Source organism: Mobula hypostoma, chromosome 16 (assembly GCF_963921235.1).
Source record: "Mobula hypostoma chromosome 16, sMobHyp1.1, whole genome shotgun sequence".
Taxonomy (NCBI): Eukaryota; Metazoa; Chordata; class Chondrichthyes; order Myliobatiformes; family Myliobatidae; genus Mobula; species Mobula hypostoma.
The window spans coordinates 24,385,812-24,407,434 of NC_086112.1; the positions used below are offsets into that span (position 1 = coordinate 24,385,812).

At 38.8% G+C, this 21,623-nt stretch overlaps 2 protein-coding genes across 4 annotated transcripts in view; both read left to right on the forward strand.

Moving 5' to 3' along the window:
* dcp2 (decapping mRNA 2) overlaps positions 1-7,288 on the forward strand; it is a 37,259-nt gene extending 29,971 nt beyond the window's left edge. The window contains exons 10-11 of the mRNA XM_063068654.1: positions 4,912-4,963; positions 5,085-7,288. Of these exons, the coding sequence (XP_062924724.1) occupies positions 4,912-4,963; positions 5,085-5,260 (228 nt within the window). The 3' untranslated portion in view covers positions 5,261-7,288. The remainder of the gene's footprint in view (positions 1-4,911; positions 4,964-5,084) is intronic.
* A 12,951-nt stretch (positions 7,289-20,239) lies between these two features.
* Positions 20,240-21,623, forward strand: part of mcc (MCC regulator of WNT signaling pathway) — a 132,241-nt gene continuing 130,857 nt past the window's right edge. The window contains exon 1 of one of the 3 annotated variants that reach the window (XM_063069162.1): positions 20,240-20,358. In XM_063069162.1, the coding sequence (XP_062925232.1) occupies positions 20,240-20,358 (119 nt within the window). The remainder of the gene's footprint in view (positions 20,359-21,623) is intronic. The other 2 variants (XM_063069163.1, XM_063069164.1) reach the window with 2 other exon arrangements.

Sequence of the window (21,623 nt, forward strand, 5' to 3'; positions counted from 1 at the left end):
AATCTAATATTAAAATCCCCTCCACAAATTACTACCCCTGGAGAACTGACCATTAGGTCAAAAATGTGTCTATAAAATGACCATTCACAACCTGGAGGAGCATAAACATTCAGCAATGTTATTTCTGTACCTTCTATTCTTCCTGTGATTTTTACAAACCGTCCTTCTTTGTCTTTAGTCTCTGAAATATGTTCATAATTAAGAGTACTTGATATTAAAGTAGCTACCCCTCTTTTGTGACTCAATTTATATGATGAATAAAATACATGCTTAAAGCCCATTCTTTTTAATTTTCCATGTTCAGATTGGCTCATATGTGTTTCCTGGAGGAAAGCTATTTGTGCCCTCTCTTTTTTCAATTTAGACATAATCTTATTTCTTTTAATTGGATTCAAAACCCCATTAACATTATAGGAAATTATTTTTACCAATTCAGTTTGCATTTTTCTCTGGTAGAAAAAAAACACTCTCCTTTTCTAACCAAACAGTAAGCAATTCCTTCTCAATAGTAAACCAAGACATATAACCACACCCTAGACATTTTTGAACGTGTAACATTTGAAAATTTTTCCCGACTTCCCACAGTGAGGCCTGAGCACCGACCCGCCTCAGTTCAGATGGATAACCTCTATCTTCACCCTGTGTTAGAGGGCCCTCAGCAGTTTGAATAATCATAGAGAATTTTCTCCTATTTATGTCTCGACCATATTGCTATCATTCAAGTTATTCCGCCTAGTTTATTTTCAGTTACCAGTTTTCATTTTACCTTTAAGTCCGATTTACTCTTTTCAGTCATTTCTCTTAATTAATCTGTATTCTCCGTACATTCGCGTCTGAATATTTGCAGCTTTTCCTTGTAGTTTGACACTCTGGTTCGAGTGGAGCGTCCTCGCCCCACTAACTGCCACGACTTCTGCCGAATCCTCTCCAGTAGCGACTCCGGTTGGGTGATAACTTTTAATAGGTAGTCCCCGGTCCGCCAGGTCCAACGTTGCCTCCTCCACTGTAGCGTAAATTTTTGTCCCTTTGTCGTAAAAGACTCTCAGCCGAGCTGGATACAGGGTCTGGAACCTGATGTTGTTTTCCTTCAGGAATCTCTGTGTTTCCGTATATTCCTTCCGTCTGGCAAGAATTCCCGGTGCGTAGTCATGGTCTAAACTGATTTTACAGTTGTTCCACATGAAACCTTTATTTTGCCATGCCCTTTTAAGCACCTCTTCCTTCGTTCTGTAACGGAGAAATCTGACCAGAATCGATCTGCCGGAGGCTGTGGTGCCAACGCGCGGTGAGCTCTTTCTATCTGTAGGTCTTTTGCGGCTGGTATATCAAGGTTCTCTCTAAGCAGCTTCTCTATGAAGGGAATCATCAATCCAGGTTTACCTTCGGTTCCTTCGGGAACTCCGTAAATCCTCACATTTTCCCTTCTTGAGCGGCCTTCTTGATCTATTAGTTTCCACTGGAGCTGGTCTTGCAGCTTCAGCATTTCTGCTATCACTTCCTCGGCGTTTTGTAGCTTCTCTTCAATTCCAACAATCCTCGCTTTGGCTTCATCTATCTGCGAGTTAGTTTTTACTATTTCTCCTTTAATATCTTCCAGCTGTTTGCTGTTATCTTGTCGGAACTCGCGAATCTCTCCGAGAATCAAAGACAGAGTCACCGATTTCCCCCTCATTATCTCCGACCTGGCTTGCCGTGGGGGAGCTAGGCCTGTCGCCTTGCTGCGTCTCTTTATGTTTATCAGCCTTCAGAGCGGACTTTTTTAATCTTGTTCTTAGACATCATCCTTGCCCCTTTTATTAATATAGTTATGCAATATTAAGTATTTGTCTAAATTCGATTTTGGGGCAGTTTACCTTCTTTTTTGTCGAGAGACCTTTTCCTTACGCCGCCATTCCCTTGATGACCCGGAAGTCCGGCATTCATAATTTTAATGATCAAAAACTTGCTGCTGTCAGCTCAGAAGCCTGGTTCTAAATATTAACTGAACTGTCATTTTCAATTTTTTCTTAAACAGGCCAGTTAATACCTATCTAATCATTCAGTTGTAACTGGAGGGTTTGTAGATATGGAAATTAATTAATATTACCATTCCACAAGAGGACAGGGTCACTACTCCCTGATGAGTTAAATCCACTGGAACAGTTTGCACTGAGAGCAATGAAATAAAATGAGTAGTAAAGCGTCAGTGTTGATACAAGAGAGGGGAAAGAAACTAGTGAATGTACAAGTTATGGAAGTACAGAAACCCGTCAGTTGCAACAGAAAAATTCTAACACTTTGATGTTCAAAGGAATTACCATCATTAAGCTGTTTACTTTAATTTTACTGGAGTTTACTGTTGGTGAGAAGCAATGAGGGCAGCCCCCAGCTAAAAGAACTTGTCAGAGCCTTGATACCTTGCAACAAGCAATATTTTCTTTATGACTTCTTAAAGCTGTACGATCTTCAGGAGTGTGTAGAATACCCCACTTGCCCAGAGGATAGAGTAGCTTGCCTGCCCCAACTCTAAATATTAACTCACTTCATTACTGTTATAAAACATAGAAAACCTACAGCACGATACAGGCCCTTTGACCCATAATGCTGTGCCGAACATGTACTTACTTTAGCAATTACCTAGGGTTACACATAGCCCTCTATTTTTCTAAGCTCCATGTACTTATCCAGGAGTCTCTTAAAAGACCCTGTCGTATCTGCCTCCACCACCATTGCCGGCAGCCCATTCCACGCACTCACCACTGTCTGCATTTTTAAAAAAAACAACTTACTCTTGACATCTCCTCTGTACCTACTTCCAAGCACCTTAAACTGTGCCCTCTCACGCTAGCCATTTCAGCCCTGGGAAAAGCCTCTTGACTATTCACACGCTCAATGCCTCTCATCATGTTATACACCTCTATCAGGTCACCTCTCATCTTTCGCCGCTCCAAGGAGAAAAGGCCGAGTTCACTCAACCTATTCTCATAAGGCATGCTCCCCAATCCAGGCAACATGCTTGTAAATCTCCTCTGCACCCTTTCTATGGTTTCCACATTCTTCCTGTAGTGAGGTGACCAGAACTGAGCACAGTACTCCAAGTGAGGTCTGACCAGGGTCCTATATAGCTGTAACATCACCTCTTGGCTCTTAAACAATCCCATGGTTGATGAAGGCCAATGCATTGTATGCCGCCTTAACCAGAGTCAACCTGCGCAGCAGCTTTGAGTGTCTTATGGACTTGGACCCCAAGATCCCTCTAATCCTCCACACTGGCAAGAGTCTTACCATTAGTACTATATTCTGCCATCTTATTTGACCTACCAAAATGAACCACCTCACACTTATGTGGTTTGAACTCCAGAGGTCTCTGCCCAGTTTTGCATCCTGTCGATTGATGTCTCATTGTAACCTCTGACAGCCCTCCACACTATCCACAACACCCCCAACCTTTGTGTCATCAGCAAACTTACTAACCCATCCCTCCACTTCCTCATCCAGGTCATTTATAAAAATCACAAAGAGTATTAGATTAGATTCTCTGGTTCCATACACACTTTTCCACTGTCACACTTGATTGGTCCTATTCTCTCATGTCTTCTTGCTTTTCACGTACTTGTAAAATGCCTTGGAGTTTTCCTTAATCCTGCTTGCCAAGGCCTTCTCATGGCCCCTTATGGCTCTCCTAATTTCATTCTTAAGCTCCTTCCTGCTAATTTATAGTTTAGCCTTGGAACGTTACATCTGCAAAACACACAGCAGTAACTTGGCAAGGCTGCTTTAGATAACAGTTTGTAAATCATGACATCTACCACCATGAAGGACAAAATGAGCTCGCTATGTGAATACCATGACCTGCAAGTTCCTCTCCAAGCCATCCACAACTGCAGAGCTGCTAAGTGTAGTTACAATGAAAGCATCATGACTTCTACCAGCTAGAGAAGCAAGGGCAAAAAAAGAGGGAGCACTGCCAGGGTGGAAGTTGCCCTCCAAGCCACATGCTAACTTGATTTGTGAATGTATTGTTGTTCCTTCACTGCTGCTGGGTCAAGATCATGGAGCTCCTTCCCTAACAGCATTGTAGATATATTCACACCTGAAAGACTGCAGTGGTTCAAGATGGCAGCTCACCACTACTTTCTCTAGGGCAATTAGAGATGTTTGTGCTGTCCTGTCTGTGGCTGCAACATTCAGATATCTGATGTTAAAACAAAAAAAAGTACACTTATCTTCTCTTTGAGTCCCTTAATGTTACTGTGGAATTAAGTTTTACTAATGACAATTTTATTTATCTAATCTATTTGAGATGTAGCATGGAGTAGGCCCTTCCAACCCTCGAGCCACACCGCACAGCAACCCCGTGTTTAACCCTAGCCTAATCACAGGACAATTTACTATAACCAATTAACCTGCTAACTAGTATCTCTTTTGGACTGTGGGAGGGAACCGGAGCAGCCAAAGGAAACCCATGTGGTCACAGGGAGAATGAATTGAATTTGGTCACTGGTACTGTAAAGCATTGTGCTATTTTTGGTACACCTTTATGTAGACAACCCATTGCAAGCTACATTTGTATGGCAATCCATACAATGAAGATTTTAAAAAGAATACAAATTAAACATTGAGCCTAAGTACCAACTTAAGAGAAATATTTTGTTTGACTTCGCAATTGTTTAAATAAAACTCAACAATAGTGTTCCAGATTTTCTGTTCCAACAGTAAAACAAGGCCACTCAATAATGGTTTACATTGATTTATTTAGGCATTTAACCTTTTGTTTTTTTGCTTTTGCTTTGTATTCCTGGAGCAGGCAAGCCACTTGTATTCCTGCCCCAATCAACTATTTCCATGTATTATATTTTAAAGCATCCTTCGCAAAATATCTTAATGACCATCTGCAAATGAATTTCAACTTCTTTCAAAAATCTTTTTCAGAAATCTGATAAAAAACTTCAGCCAAGACGACTGCAGGACAATTTTGGAATGGGTAAGATTGTGTAATTCTTTTGCAGTGTTACAAATATGTACTACTAGATGTAGAACTTGATATTTGAAACCTTTTATATTCTAAATGTTTTATCAGTTTTAATCTTTAATTTCCTACTTAGGTGCAGTTTGTGAACTTTGCAGCTCAGATCAGCTCATGGAATATTCTGGGACATACAGATCAGGTTCTGATCTCTCTGATTCCTGCAATGGACACTCTGATTTTAATTTTTCATCCAATGCCTTTCTCAGCTTCAAGTTTGATCGAGATGCAATAATGAAGTGCTTTGACTTATGACTGAATGTTGGTCTTTGTGAAAGGATTAGAAGATTGAATGGAACATAGTTACAAGATCATTGAAGACTGGCTTTCGTGCTTGGCGTGAAAGGGCCCTAAGGATTTTAGAGATTTTTAAAAATATAGATTAACATATTGTCATGTTTAAAATGATTTAGTGTTTTTACACTATTACCTTTTCAGTATTTGGAATTGGCCATAAATTTTCTCAGGTGGTTCTTTCAACAGTGCAGAACAGGAGAACATATATTTAACTAGTCTTTCCTTTGTTCACATTCCTGCCTTATATTCTACTATGCTCTTTCCCTTCTCTTTCCATTTGGACTACTCTTTCAATTGAAAGCACTGACGGATACCTGTTTATTTTTCAAGTGGAGATTTTGAAAGACAAGGTTGTTGTGGATAATTTTATTTATGCAGTTCAATGAGTCTCAATTTTGGTGATATTCACACATGGTCCAGATACTGGGTATTTTTTTGTTCCCAGATGTACCTTTGTACAGTTTCTATTTTATTGTCCGTGTCGTTACATAGAGTTCAACTGTTTCCGTTTTACAGACTGTTCACTCCAGTTGTTCCCAGATCCAGTAGTCCAGTAGCATTGATAGATTTCTCAATTTATTCTGCAGCTTTTGGTGCTGTTTTAAAAATATTCCTCATTTTTTTCATACATTAATACCACAGAAATTAGTGATGATAATGAGACACTCACTACTGATTTTAAAATAGACCAAGAGATGAGAATGTAGCCTTTTCCCCTCTATCACTCAAAGGTCAATTGAGTAGTGAATTAAAACCTACAATTTGGAAAATATTATAAGAGGTAACTTGATTTATTAAAACCCATTGATTCAAGTGGCTATTGTTAATGTTTTTTGAAGAAAACCACCTGTCTAGGTGTGTTTGTAAGAATATTGAAATACCTTGGTGATGTAAACTGATACTTTATGGCCAAAATTTCATCAGCCTTGATAACTAATAGGCCAGAATTTACCACATAGTTAGCTATACAATGCGGAAATAAGCTTAGTGAGATGAAGAACATACTTCTGAAGAATTATTTCAAGTTTTTCTAGTCAGTTCACCTATTTTATGGAGATACGAGATGCAATTGTGACTTTTATCCTATTGCAGGAGAAAAAATCTCGAGCAGCATAACATCATGATTTTAACGACATCAGTTGTACACTGCAAAACTAGTATTTGTCATATAAATAGTTTAATATAAAGTACTTTAATATTTCAAGTTTTAAGATTACTCAATTTGTCATACAAGTAATCTGTATGACATAGCAGTGCATTTGGATAGTACAGAAATAATCAAATAAATTATGATGGTACACTCTTTGGTACAATATGTATCCTTTTTTATTAGTATTATATAATTTTTTATTATATCCTGTGAACACAGGATTTTAAAACTTTGGTAGTATTATTGTAATAATGTGTACATTTGTTTATTCCATTTTCATTCAGTGGGAGAATTTTGACAAAAGATGTAGATTTTAGAATTGAGATTTTTAGCTTTAAAAAATAAAACCTATTTACATACGAATAGGTTCCTTGGGTTGGAATTTATTTTAAAACTGACTACGTGTTTTACATTCTGATAGTGTTTAGTGCTATTAATAATTATGGATGCCACTTGCACCTTGTGCTGATTTTCTGTTTCATTTGCATAGGGCAAAAGGCAAAATTTGCTGTGAATTTGTGCGGTTGAGTCTTTTATAATTATAATTTCTGTCTAGGATGGTGGTGAATATTTGTGGCTCTGGTTGAGGTGTTTGATGTTGCAGTGTTCACCGAGCTTGGCAATTAGCTGTTAGATGTTTCATCACAAGTCGAGGTGACATCCTCAGTGCGCAGTTGTTGGTGTTTCTCTCTGGGAGTGCTTGCGTTTGTGTAGGCCACTGTTCACTTGTCTCCGTCCCGATTGGATACCCCTTCAGTTGACCTTTAAATTCTATTGTCTTACTTTTCTTTGGCTGTTTGGCGTTTGTGTATGGCATCTATTTCGATATGTTTGTTTACGGAATTATCAGAAGAGAACCACACTTATAAAAATTCTTGTGTCTGCTTCATGCTTGCTAAGCGAGAACCTCCACGTTGTCCCAGTTAAAGTGGTGTCCTTTTTGGTCCTTATGTACCAAGATCAGTAATGGTGGATCTTGTCTCCATACTGCCAGTTTGTGTTTCCATAAACGAGTTGAGAGTTTATATCCTGTGTAGCCATCGTAGTTCTTGTTGTAGTCTCCACAGGTGATCCTGTACACTACTTTGCCACACAACTCATTTAAGGGAATACAAACTGGTGGTATGGACACACAGTCTGCTATCGCTGATCGTGGTACACGAAGACTGAGAAAGACACCACTTTAACTAGGGACACTGCAGAGGTTCTGGCGCAAGCAAACACAAAGCAGGCACGTGAAGTTTTGGAAGTGTGATTCTTTTCTGATAACTCCATAAACAAACATATCGAAATAGATGTCATCCATGGGCCCTCAAGAGCCAAGGAAATGTGAACCAAAGGTCAACTGAAGAGGTAGCCAATTAGGGCTGAGACAAGCGAATGGAGGCCTATAAAAGTCGAGACTCCCAGAGAGAAACACCAACAACTACGCACTGAGAATGGTATCTTGACTGGTGATGAAATGTCTACAAGCTAGTTGTCAAGCTCGGCGAACACTGCAACATCAAATGTAATTTTTGATTAAACAATTGAAAATATTTTAAAATCTGAACTATTTGCTAGTTATACAGTTGTAAATTCTTAGAAATTAATGATAAACTTTCAAAAGTATAGTGTGCCTTTTGTCTCTTACACCAAGAAGAACCATTTTAAGTTTTAAACCTTGTAAATTTAATGTGGATTACTTGACAATGGGGCATGGCCAATTTGGTGATTAGAAACTGTATCTATTCACTACTTGAAACTCTGATAATCTAGTATCTAAAAATCCCAATGAATGAACATCCAGCTTGCTGTTTGTATACAAAGTTCTTGTTATCCACAGAAATTTGGAAACTGGGGTTGGGAACACTAGGAGTCCAAAGGGAAGATCAGATTGTAGGCTCAGCTGGGGGTTGAAGCTAGAGCTCGGATTAAGAGTAGTGGCCAAGGGCTAGGCTGCTAGTGGGGACTTGGCCTGAGGTCTGGGGACCTATAAGGTGAAACTCACCAGGTTCTGTTTCCCACTTCCTTTAAACTCAATAAATTCACTGGAAAAGTTCATATTTCCTTAAAAACGTGTGAATAATATCTAACAATGTTATTCTACCAAAATACAGAGGATGCCAGATTATTGGAATCTTACAATACTGCAGAAATCACAAAAACTTGATTGGCTTAATGTTCTGCATTTCTTTATATTGGTTTCACTGATCTTGACAAATAGCATTGGGAAGCAAGCGGAGGGCTAGACTAAGTTAGGGTAGGGCGTAAATACACAACCAAACCACTCTAACTTGTAGGTTCAATACATGTAGTATCAGGAAGCCATATTATCGATTACTGAATTATTACTGATTGTTTTACATTTCAGAAAGATTTTGAAGTAAATGTCCTTCATACAAGTAGTTACATATCTGAATAACTAGAAATGTGATGGGTTGGACTGGATTTCAATGTTAGAAATGTTTCCTTCAAGTGCTAACTATTTAGAAAATGACAGAAGATGCTGATATTAAGAGAAATTATGTTACCTCCTTTTTGTGATGGGTATGATTAGCAGTGGAATGGATTTATAGTGTAGATATTTTCAACACGATGTGTGATATAATTAACATGAATCCTTGACAGACGTGCAGTAATTGTGTAGACAGACATTTAGTTAATTATTAGTACTATGTTTGTTTATTACCTTGTTGCAACTATGAGTAAAAATAAAATCACATAATTGACAAACAACAACATTGGGTTTTGCAGAAAATGTAAAGTTGCTGTGAACACCCTGGTGTGTTGGAAATATTCTTCTTTGTATAATGAGATAATTTGGATGATTTTAGAAATTCTGCTCTGCAGTTTGTACCATTATATTTGTTCCTGGTGTTGTTTATGATGGCAATTAAAATGTAAACCTAACACTTAAATGCAAATGAAATCTATTGCTCCAAGCCCCATGTGATGTGGATAAGTAATCTGATCCCCTAACTGGCCGACCTCATTTCTTTTAAGGATTTGTTGCATCACCCAGTCTCTGAAATTGACCATTTCTGATACGACATCTCATTTCTCTCATATTTGCATTGGACTGGGCAGAAATTACAACAAACAAAATATTGGAAGACTAAAGCCTTCATTTTTATTCCCTGTTAGAACTCTATTCCCTAATCACTTCATAAGGTTCAGCTGTTTGACTTCTATCTGCGCCTTGACAGTATTGTCTCAATTGCCAAATGGATTGCTTCATGCTCAGCTACAGGGCTCTGCCTCTGCCCTGCCTCAGTGCATCTTTGGCTGACGACCTCATCCATTTGTCTCTTCTAATTGACCTCTGAATGATGGCAAATCTAAAAATACAGAACTCCCTCACTATTGCACTGGAGAGTCAGCTGAGAGTTTTGATTTGTGTGAGGATAGAACAATTGAGCTATATCTGATGTCCAACTAACAAACCAAACATCAGTTTTAATGTGTCACTTTGTGTGAAAGTTTTTCGTCTATCTTGGAGTTGTTTCCAGTGAAAATGATAGGGGGTCATAACTTTCCCCCATTTTGTGAAGAAAATGTATGCTAGTTTTTATTTAATTTGTTACGATAGAGTACTTTCAGTTTTAGTCATCTGTAGAAAATCCTTTTAAATATAAACCGATTATTTTGTAGGTAATTTTGCTAAAACATTAAGCTAAGAAGGACAGTTTGACATTTAATTGTCTTCATTAACAGTCATAAGGCAAATACGATACTAATTAAAGAGCAACTTTTTATAGGTCTTAATATTAAATGTGTAACATTTTATAAGGCTATCAAAATGCAAATATGCGGTAAAGTGTCTATCGGAAATTTACTTTTGTAAACTTTAACATGTTCGTTAAGCATATGTACAGCTCTGCAATGTATTTCTGCATCAGTCTTCATGCAATGAATATATTGCAGGGAATACTTTTTTTTGTTCTGCTCTGCTAAGATCTTGATGTAACTTCAATATCAGTACTGAAATATTCAGATTAAACGTGTGTGATCATCTCTTTGGAAATGCCAGTGATTTGACATGGTTTCCCGCACTCTTTCAAAACTTAATGGGATCATGTTCCCTTTAAACTCATTGGATTTACAGGGAAGTTTATTATAATACTGTATCACATAAATGGTTATTGAAAGTGTTAGGATATGAATAATATTCAATAGTACAGAAAGTCTGCTAGTCAAGCATGCTGAATTCATGGAATTTTACTGGATTTGGACACCAAGATTAAAATACTGGAAATGGTGGAAATCTAGAAAGATAAACTAAACTATATTGGAAAGACTCAGTAGACTGGGCAACATCTGTAGAGATGGTACCTGAATAAAGATTCTGTATGGTAGTCTTTTTCTGATGAAACATTAATTGTGTCTCTCTCTCTTGCTGGATGCTATCTGACGATAATTCCAGCATTTTGTATTTCATTCTAGATTAGCAATATTCTCCAAATGTAAGGTAGTCTTGTTGCATATTTTTAAAAATGGTATTGGAACACAATTAGTCAGATGGTTGAAAAGCTCTTTTTGTAAAAAAGTGGCTTTGGTTAAATGAAATCAATTATATTGTCTTATGGGGATGAAGTACAATTTGCTGTAAACCTTCCCAAGTTACAATTAAGAACCATATCTGATTAGAAGACAGATTCTAAATTTGCTTTTTCAAGCGTATGTGCTTTCATTGTAAACATAGCTTAATGGGTAAAAATAATGACTGCTGTAGATTGCTTATGTAATTTAAGTAATGTTGGAAAAAAGAATACAATTTGGGATAGGCTATTAAGCAGAGTAATCAATCTACTACCTGAGCCAGATAAATACAGTGGCTTTTCTAATTATATACTTGTTTACATCTATTTAATTACTGCATTATTTGGGACAAAAATTAAGTTTGTTACGGCTTTAAAATATTCCATAATGGCTAATGTGCCTGTAGAGGATTGCTGTGTCCATTCAAATTGCTTTTCATGCTGCATGTTTAATTTACATCTTATCTCCCTTTGCTTTCTGTAGATCCAAAATGATTTTTGCAAATGTTTTGATTTTAGTTGCATGATTTGTAAGAAATTTGTACAACAGAATAACATGAAAAAAACTAGAATTTGATTCACAGATGGATGATACTGTAGAATTTTGTAAAGCTTTGTCATCCAGCAGAACAATTCAAAGTGTTCGAACTTGTCTGCCTCATTTTTGTGTACTGATATTTGTAACATGAACCCTTCCTGATTTTAATAAGATAATTTTCAAGTGATTGAAGTTTAAAAAATAATTTTTAAGAATCAATATTGATTTGCTGATAAATTAGGGCATTTTTCATTGATGATGCATAAGTGTTTCTTTGCAGTCACCTTGAGTTTAGAATGCCATGCAAATTATCAACTGACAATGACATTCAATAATAGTATGTAAGATTTTACTTAGGATTGAACACAAAATGTATTCTGAAATGTCAAATATCTGTTGTGATGGAAATCAGTAGGTATTTGCAGTGGAGAATTGAGATGCACAAATATCTTAAGTTTTCATAAGTCATTATGAAGTGGTCCTTTTGAGGATAATCGTACTATATTTAAATTGATTATTCTTGAGAAAATTACTTGCATTTCAGATGATTTGTGCACAAGTAAGCCACCTTCTGGCAGAAGTTTGTAAATACCTCAATCCATAGGTCAGAATTTATTTTGGGTTTGGCGCAGTAAAAGGAAAAAGTAATCAAAATGATTATCAGCTGGAAGTTCATTATTTATTAGATTTGGATTTAATTTTACACTAGTCCTATTGTACATCAGATAAGTAGCTGGTACTGTGAATGTGTTTTAGCTTCGCCTTTCTTTTTATGTTGCATGTTTAAACTATTGAGTTGTGTGTAAGATTAGTTCATGTTGTTCATTCCCCTATGATAAAATAAGTTAATAGACATTAGATGGATCTTGAATTGGCATAGTGGTGTTTTCACAGTTAATGGTTGTCGTGCTTATGATTGACTGTACTATTGCACAATTGTATGCATCAATTTTACTTGTTCAGAGTAGTAAATCAAATCGTCTCCTATAGTACCATTTTTCTATTTTAAAAACTTGATGTTTTTAACAATGGATAATAACTGTTAATGCTGATGGGTTTTTTCTTCAAGATTCTGTACTTTGGATATTAATGAAAGTACTGAACTTCTAAGTTATTTGTCGATTATTTGTTTTTCCTATTTTGAACTTTGAGAAATCTGAACAACAGCTGATTTGTATTTAAACAATATGGTAGATCTTGTAGAAGTTATATATAAAAAATCCATAAAGCACTTAAATTTTGTACTAACTAATGTGTATGTTTTTTTAAATAAAGTACTATTTACCAAAAGGCCTGTGACTACTTTTGCATTTTGGGGAATGAGAGGAAGAAATATGTCATAACTTTACAGCTTCAATATTGTCTTTTCACTTGTAAGACCCAGTTATTCTATTTTGATCCAGTAAGTTCAAGTGCTGGATCAGAATTAAAAAAAATTACTGTACTAGATTAGCATATTGACTTTTTAGAAATATCCTAGCTTATAATTCTGGTTTTGGGGGAAACCTATGGAGGTGAATGGACAGTTGGTATTTCGGTCATTATCCTTCATTAAGATTGCTGATGAACTAGTCCTGACGAAGGGTCTCAACCAGAAATGTCAATAGTCCATTTCCCCCCACCGATGCAGCCTAGCCCAGTGAATTTCTCCAGCTCCTTGGTGTGTTTCTCCAGATTTCCAATATTTGCAGTATCTTGCATTCGGATATGTGAATTGCTGCTTCATTTAAATCCATGAAGGGTGTAAGGAAAAGAGCTGAAAGGACCAGTGTTGCATATCCTGCAATTACATAACAAGATGTACTGGGAAGAGGACTGATTGCTGGAGATGGCAGAGTGAAACTGAGTGTTACAGAAGTGGCAATTACGTGGATGATCCATTGAATGTTGAAGATGTGCTAAAGTAGGAAACTGAGTTGTTGTGATCAAGAGACCTATCAGCTATAGCAAAGAGAAAACCATACTTGAAGAAAAATAAAGATTGTGGTCATGACTTTAATAGAAGGAATAAAGGTATACACTATTTTCTAAACAAGGGCTGAATTCAGAAATCGGAGGTGCGAAGGTACTTGGGAGTACTAATGCAGGATTCCCTAAAGGTTAACTTGCACGTTGAGTCGGTGGTAAGGAAGGCAAAGGCAATATTGACATTCATTTCAAGAGAACTGGAATATAAAAGCAAAGAGTGTAATGCTTACATACAGAAATCTGCAGATGCTGGAATTTCAAGCAACACACAAAAAAGTTGCCGGTGAACGCAGCAGGCCAGGCAGCATCTCTAGGAAGAGGTATAGTCGACGTTTCAGGCCGAGACCCTTCGTCAGGACTAACTGAAAGAACAGCTAGTAAGAGATTTGAAAGTGGGAGGGGGAGGGATGGAGCCAAGAGCTGAACAGTTGATTGGCAAAAGGGATATGAGAGGATCATGGGACAGCCCCCCCCTTTTCTTTTTCCCTAGGCCTCCTGTCCCATGATCCTCTCATCTCCCTTTTGCCAATCAACTGTCCAGCTCTTGGCTCCATCCCTCCCCCTCCTGTCTTCTCCTATCATTTTGGATCACCTCCTCCCCCTCCCACTTTCAAATCTCTTACTAGCTCTTCTTTCAGTTAGCCTTGACAAAGGGTCTCGGCCCGAAACGTCGACTGTACCTCTTCCTTGAAATGTTGCCTGACCTGCTGTGTTCACCAGCAACTTTTTTGTGTGTTGAGTGTAATGTTTGGGTTTTATAGGGCCATTGTGAGCATTTTGGGGCTCCATATCTAAGAAAGGATGTGCTGGCTTGAAGAGAGTACAGTGGAGATTTACAAGAATTATCTCAGAATCAAAAGTTTTAAGTGTTCTTAATCCTGTACTTGCTGGAGTTGAGAAGAATGAGGGGATTCTATTGACACCTACCAAATACTGAAAGGTCTAGATAGAGATTCTATCATCGAATAAAGGGCCTTTTATCTTTCTGCGAGCTAATACTTTCCTCCTTGCTGTCAACCCTGCCTTTGCAGCAACTTCAGAATGTACATTGTTATAAGTAGTTTTGAAAGAAGCCTGGAGAAAGATTTAAGTGATAGTTGAACATCAGGTTTCTATTAATTCATGAAGTAACAGAAGGTTGAGGACAGAAAAAAAATGTGCAACAGGTGAGATCATATTTGTATTATGGTGTAGGCTCCTTACGGGGTGTTAATACATTGGTAGCAGTTCACTGAAAATTTATTCAGCTGCTGTAATAAAATTCCAATAACACGCTATCCTGGGGACTTTGGTCATACCAGATTTTCTGGACTATTAGATGTGAGCTCCATAAATACTCAAACACACTTAATTCATAATTTTAACATGTTACATGACCATAAGTCAAGCAGAATTGGGTCATTCAGACCGTCAAGACTGCTGTGCTATTTGATCATGGCTGATTCATTTTTCTCAACCCTATGCTCCTGTCTTCTTTCCATAACCTTTGACACCCCTACTAATCAAGAAATTATCAGCCTCTGCTTTAAATATACCCAATGACATGCCCTCCACAGCTGTCTATGGCAATGAATTACACCAATTCACCACCCTCTGGTTAAATTAATTCCTCCTCTTCTCTGTTTAAAAAGGACATCCTTGTATTCTGAGGCTGTGCCCTCTGGTCCTAGACTCTCCCACTATTGGAAATTTCCTCTCCATGTCCGCTCTATTTAGGTCTTACAATATTTGAATTTTCTAGTGAACCTGGTGAGTTTAAAGAAAGCAGAAAACTAGATTTGGGTTCCAGTGCAAACCTACCCACATCTGACTTTATTATTTTGGAATTAACCATAGCTGCACATCCCACTTCTCTGGATTCCAGCTCTCATTCCAGACTAGCAAGTTAACCAGATGCCAGACTTGAAATTGGCAAGTCTCTTTGAGGAAAGGTTGAACTAGTTAGCCTTGTATTGTTGGAGTTCAGAAGGGATACAGGGCTTTTGATTCAAACCTACATGATCCTCAAGGGTCTTGTTAAGTTTGATATTGATATACTTTATGAGTATCTTGAACTGTGGGTTCATAAGAAATGCCACTTAAACAGGAGGCTTTTTTTTCTGAGTTATATGTATATGTTATGGAATCTTCTACTTTAAATGCTAGTGAAATCAGTTTTTGATTATTTTAAGGAAGAAATAGATTGAACTTTAATAAGCAAGAGATGTGAGATTACTGTAGTAGATTAGGTTGTGTAAATTGTAAAAGAATGCTCGATAGCTGAGTGCTGCTCTTCATTTGCTGGAAATGTCAACATCCTCTGTTTTTCTAACGTACATCATTATTTCTTGAAACTTTTAAAAAAAATTTGAATTAGGATTCACATCGAATTATAAAATTCACACAGAAATGGTTTGGGGATGGGCGGGGGGGGGAGTTCACCTCAGAATGTAGAACAAAACTTGTATTTGCTAATTGTCCAAACTCAAAACAATCTGCCAAAGAAAGGTAGTGCAAGAATGAATTAAAACTGAGATTCTACAGATGCTGACAATTTTAAGCAACCACCAAAATGCTGGAGGAATTCAGCAGGTCAGGCAGCATCTATGGATAGACATGAATAGCTGACGTTTTGGGCCAAGACTCTCAATTAGGACTGAAAAGGAAGGGGACTGAAACAAGAATAAAAAGGTAGTGGGAGTGATGGAGCACAAGCTGGTCTGTAAGTTCAGGAGAGGGAGAAGGTGGGTCGAAATTTTCTTCCTCGACACCTCACCCCATGATCTCTCTAGAGATGATTATCTACCAACGTCTTTTACAAATGCATTGACTCACAGTTACCTTGACTATACTTCCTTTCACCACAGTAATTGTAAGAATGTTATCCCCTTCTCATAGTTCCTCCACTGTGTCAGGCTTTCCAAGGCCCAAAGGGGTCACAAGGTCTGTGGTCACTAGGGTCGGAGATCCGTATGAGTCTAGAAGTCAAACCTGTGATCAGCCTGTCCTGGAATTAAAAGCCTGTCAGTATGCATTTCAACACTAGCTTCTCCTTGAAAATAATCACTAAGCTTCAAGACATGGGCCTTGATACTACCCTCTGCAACTGGATCCTCTATTTTCTCACTTACTACACCTAGTCCATGTGGATTGGCAACAGCAATTCAACCACAATAGGTACACCATTAAGTTGTGTGCTTAGCTCTCTGTTCTACCTACTTTATAACTGTGATTGTGTGGCTAAGTACAGCTCCAGTGCCATATTTAAGTTTGCTGATGACATAAAAAAATGGATTGAAGATGGAGAGGATCAGTAACTTAAAAAATCCTTGGTATTATCATATAACAGGATCTGTCCTGGGACCAGCACATAATTTCCTTACAAAGAAGGCACAGCAGCGCCTCTACTTTCTTAGAAGTTTGCAGAAATTGGCATGTCATCTAAAATTTTGACATACTTCTATAGATGCCCAGTGAGGTGTATCTTAACTAGTTGCATTCTGGCCCAAACTAGAAACAGCAATGCCATGAATGGAAAAGTCTACAGAAAGTGGTGGATATAGCCCAGCCCATTACAGGCAAACCCGCCCCACCATTGAGAACACTCACAAGGAGCACTGTCACAAGCGTCCATCATCAGGTACCTCACAATCCAGGCCATACTGTTTGCTCTCTATTACCATTGGGAAGGAGGTACAGGAGTCTTAGTTCCCACACCACCAAGTTCAGGAACAGTTGTTACCATCAGGCTCCTGAACTGGCGTGGATAGTTTCACTCAACTCAGCACTGAACTGATTCCACAATTTACAGACTCTTTCAAGGATTCTGCAGCTCTCAGCATTTTATATATATTTGCACCATTTGTTGCCTTTTGCACATTGGTTCTTTGTTTATGCATAGTTTTTCATAAATTCAATTCTATTTCTTTATTTTCCTGTAAATGCCTGCAAAAAAAGCATCTCAAGGTAGTACGGTGGATTCTGGTTAATTAGGACACAACTAGACTAGAACATTTTTCCCCAATTAGCCAAAGTTTCATGCAAATAGTTAAAAAGGTATGAACAAAACAATCTACTGTTTAACTGTTTAACAAATTATGTACTTAAATGAAATGCAGAAAAAAAGAACTCTAGCAATACTACTACAGTACTATAAAACTGTATTAGTTCCTAAAATTTGAACAGAGGAATTCAGTACTGTAAATGAACAAAATTAGAGCAGACATCCAGTGAAGATAATCGATCCACTGCTTTCTTTGAACCTGACAGTGCTGCGTGTTTGTAGCCAAGGGAACCAATAGTTTGGCGTAAAGAAAAAGGCCTGACTCATCAGCATTATAGATAACATCTGCACAAAATTTTTGAAGCAAGTTTTGTAGATTTCCATGTTTTTGCACTTACGGCATCAACACTATCTTTCTCATTGTGTGCTTTCTCAAATTTATTGTGGTGCCATCATTTTCATCGAGACAAATGACTACCTGTTGCTTTGAAATCTTCATGACCAAGTTCCTCTGATTTGTTTGTCTTTAACATTGGTCCACTGGCATGAACACCTTGTCCAGTTACAATGAAAAAAATAAACACTGAATGAGGTCCTCTTCAACATCTGGATCCTTAGCTTCATGCTTTTTTTTTGGGATGTTCCCTCTTGTTGTTCGTGTAATGCCCATTCTTCTCATAGTTTATCTGGCAGATGCATCAAGCGTGCAATTGTAGATTTCGGCACTCCAGTTATCTTTGCCATGTGATGATGAGTCATCGATGTTAGGCAGATAGCTTTTAAATTAGTTCAGTAAGTTAACTTTTTTTTGGCTAGTGTCAAATCTTTTCGTGGCATCTTGACAATGTTCTGAACTTTTTTTTCCAAATCAATATAAAAAATCCAAAATGATCAAAAACACTGCGTATTGAATTGGCGTCCATCGGCCCAAACGGATAACACATCACAAGCACATGCAACTGACGCTAGCTAGAAACTGTTTGACAACTGTCTCATGTCCCAAAGCAGCAGTGTCCCAAATAGATGAAGGGAATCCCAACTACTTTCTCAATTAGTTTTTGTTCTTTAAAAATTGTCCAAATTAAATGGCTGTCCAGATTAACCGATTGCCCGTATCCCCTGTATATGGTAACATACCGTAATGGTGGGGGGGGGGAGGGTGAATGAATGGGAAAAAGGCTTGTTTTGTAGTTGTTGATCAGGTTGTTCTATGGAACACTGTGGGTATGCTAATACTGGCACTGGCACTTGTGGGCTGCCCCCAGCACAACATTAGGTGTGCTGGTTATTAATACAAGTTACATATTTCACTGTATGTTGTGATTACACATGTGACAAATCTGAATCCGAGATGTCCTCCCCCCCCACAGAAAATGGGGGTTTCCTTCCACTATTATTGATGCCGCCCTCACCTGCATCTTCACTTCTTGCATTTCTGTGTTCACTCTACCCCTCTCAATGTAACTGGGATAGGTTCCTCTCGTCCTCACCTATCATCCTATGAGCCTCTGCATCTAACACATCATTCTCCTCAACATCCGCCGTTCCGATGGTACCGCATTGTTAGGAACATGAGGCCACTCTTTCCCTGTACTCCAGAGCTCGCTCTCTACATGGCTCTCTTGTTCACTCGCTGCTCCCCACCAATCTCCCCCTTCCCATCATTTAGCCCTGCAACACACCTGGCCCCTACAACTCCTCCCTCGCCACCATTCAGAGTCCTAAATACTTCGTTCCAGGTAGTGCTTCACCTGTGTGTCTGCTGGTGTCAATTATTATATCCATTGCTCCCAGTGCAGTCTCCTCAACATCGGTGCGACCTGATGGAGATTGGGGGACTGCTTCATCGCGCAACAGCTATGATCTCCCATTTCAATTCCACTTCTCATTCCCACACTGACACGGCTGTTCATGACCTCCTCTATTGCCACACAGATTACTTTGCTTTATTGTCGCCAAACAATTGATACTAGAGCGTACAATCATCACAGTGAATTTGATGAGAGGAACAACACCTCCTACTCCATTCTGGTAGTCTTCAGACTGACAGCATAAACATCTGGTAATCACTCCCTTAGTTTCCTTGTTCTCCCCCCTTGTTTTTACCCAGTCGGTGGCCCTTTCAACCCTTCTCTTCCCATCCCCTGCCCTCATGATCTCCCTCCGGTTCCCCACCCCTTCCATTTATTCCATAATCCACTATCCTCTCCTGTCACGTCCTTCAGCCTTTAACTCCTCCATCTATCACCTTGCAGCTCCTTACATCATTCCCTTTCATCATCCTCCACTACCCTCACCTGTACTGTACCTACCAGCTTCTACTCTCCCCATTTCTCCTAAGTTTGTTTTATTCTGGCCTCTGCCCCCCCCACACCCCTCTTCCAGTCCTGATGAAGGGTCTCAATCCGAAACGTCAGCTGTTGTTCTCCCTCCATAGATGCTGCCTAACCTGTTGAGTCCCTCCAGCACTTTGTGTGTGCTGATGGAAAAAAAAAGAAAATTATTTTGTTCCAAGGATCTGAAGTCAGTCCTTGCTTGGTTTCAGGCAATGATAATAACTAAAGCGGCAGACCTTTCTAATTTCCAAGTTTGTCTCGTCCTCGCCATCCCGCTGGCAAACGGCTCGTGTGAGCACGCGCAGTTCGCCGCAAGCCCCCGGCGGCTCCGAATGGGTGGGGGAGGGGGCGGCCGGCGCGCGCGTATACGGTTTGGAACTCCGGCCTCGCGCGGGGACGCGCTTGCCGTGACGTTGTAAGTTTAGGGGCTGGGTGAGGAGAAGATGGCGGCGGTGATGAGCGCGAGTAGCGGCAGCAGTGACACTTCGAGCACCGGGGAGGAGGAGAGGATGAAACGCCTTTTTCAGACTTGTGATGGAGATGGCGACGGCTACATCAGCAGGTAGGGCACAGATTTCCTCCATCTGCCACCGGGAGGGAGAAGAGGAGGAATGTTTTAGATTTTAAGGGATGAAAGAGAAAGAACTGATTACTCTTAGTTGCTGCAAACAATAGTTTAAAAGCTTGTTGGACGAATCCGTGTTACTTTAGTACCTCACAGATGAAGTTTAAATCTCATTTGTGACACTGGTTGGGGGAGGGGCGAAGAAACTTTTCAGAAGTCAATGTGATTTTAAGAGGTTGAGTCGCTGCACAAGTTCCAACCATATCAAATCATGAACTTCCACTGCTTTATATACAAGTGACAGAAAACAAGTATGCAAGTTGTTCAAAAGCGAAAGCTGTGCATTCTTAAGAGACTACAGTTTTTAAAGGCGGAAATCTATTTGCACTGTTTAAGTGCACTTTTGCAGGTTTCTAGGAGAATCTCGGTGACCAAAACGGCCGCAGAGGCAGCGTTGAAACTAACGCGAATACAAGCATTTAGCGTTTTACACGGTTTTCATGTTTTTGAAGTTTTAAGACCTCTGTGATCAAGCCTTTTACGATTTATAACTTAGCTGTAAAAGTCAATTTAGCTTTAATTTAAAGTAAAATCATTGCGTGTGAAGATGCTATTCAGAATGAGCACTTTTACGTGATATTAAAACTGGAGCATTGAGACCAACTGCACAACAGGATAAAGTAGAATTTGAAGTTGGAAAGGAATTGAATCATAAAGCACCGCTAAAGTACGCTTGTGTACATAATAGACTTTCAAAATAATAAAATTGTGTGAAGGCTTTATTGTAAAACTTTACAGATGAATACATTCAGCACACTAGTGGTGGAAAGCAGTGTACATATTAGTAGTCAGCAATTCACTTACTAAAACAGAACGAATTCTCAAAGAAATTGGACATAGAAGCCCAGCTGATTGAATACTGGCAGAAAGATTTGGGAAAGCAATTTAATAACTAGTATTAATTAGTGCTTCTGCACAATCCTTTAAATATAAATGATATTGTTACACGGTTTACAAAAATGTTAAAACATAGGTCTTGGCATTGAGCCTAGCTCTGTGGCTCAAGGGAAGTGGGGGGGGGGGAGAGGAGAGCAGAGGTGAGTACTGTATTCAACAGTTAGTGGAATACCTAAGATATTCTGTGGATGTGAAAGAGATTCGCAGACAATCTTACCTCCCAAGTGTCAGGGTCAGGGACGTCTTGGATCAGCTCCACACATTCTAAAGGAGAGGGTGAGCAGCCTGAAGTCATAGTACGTATT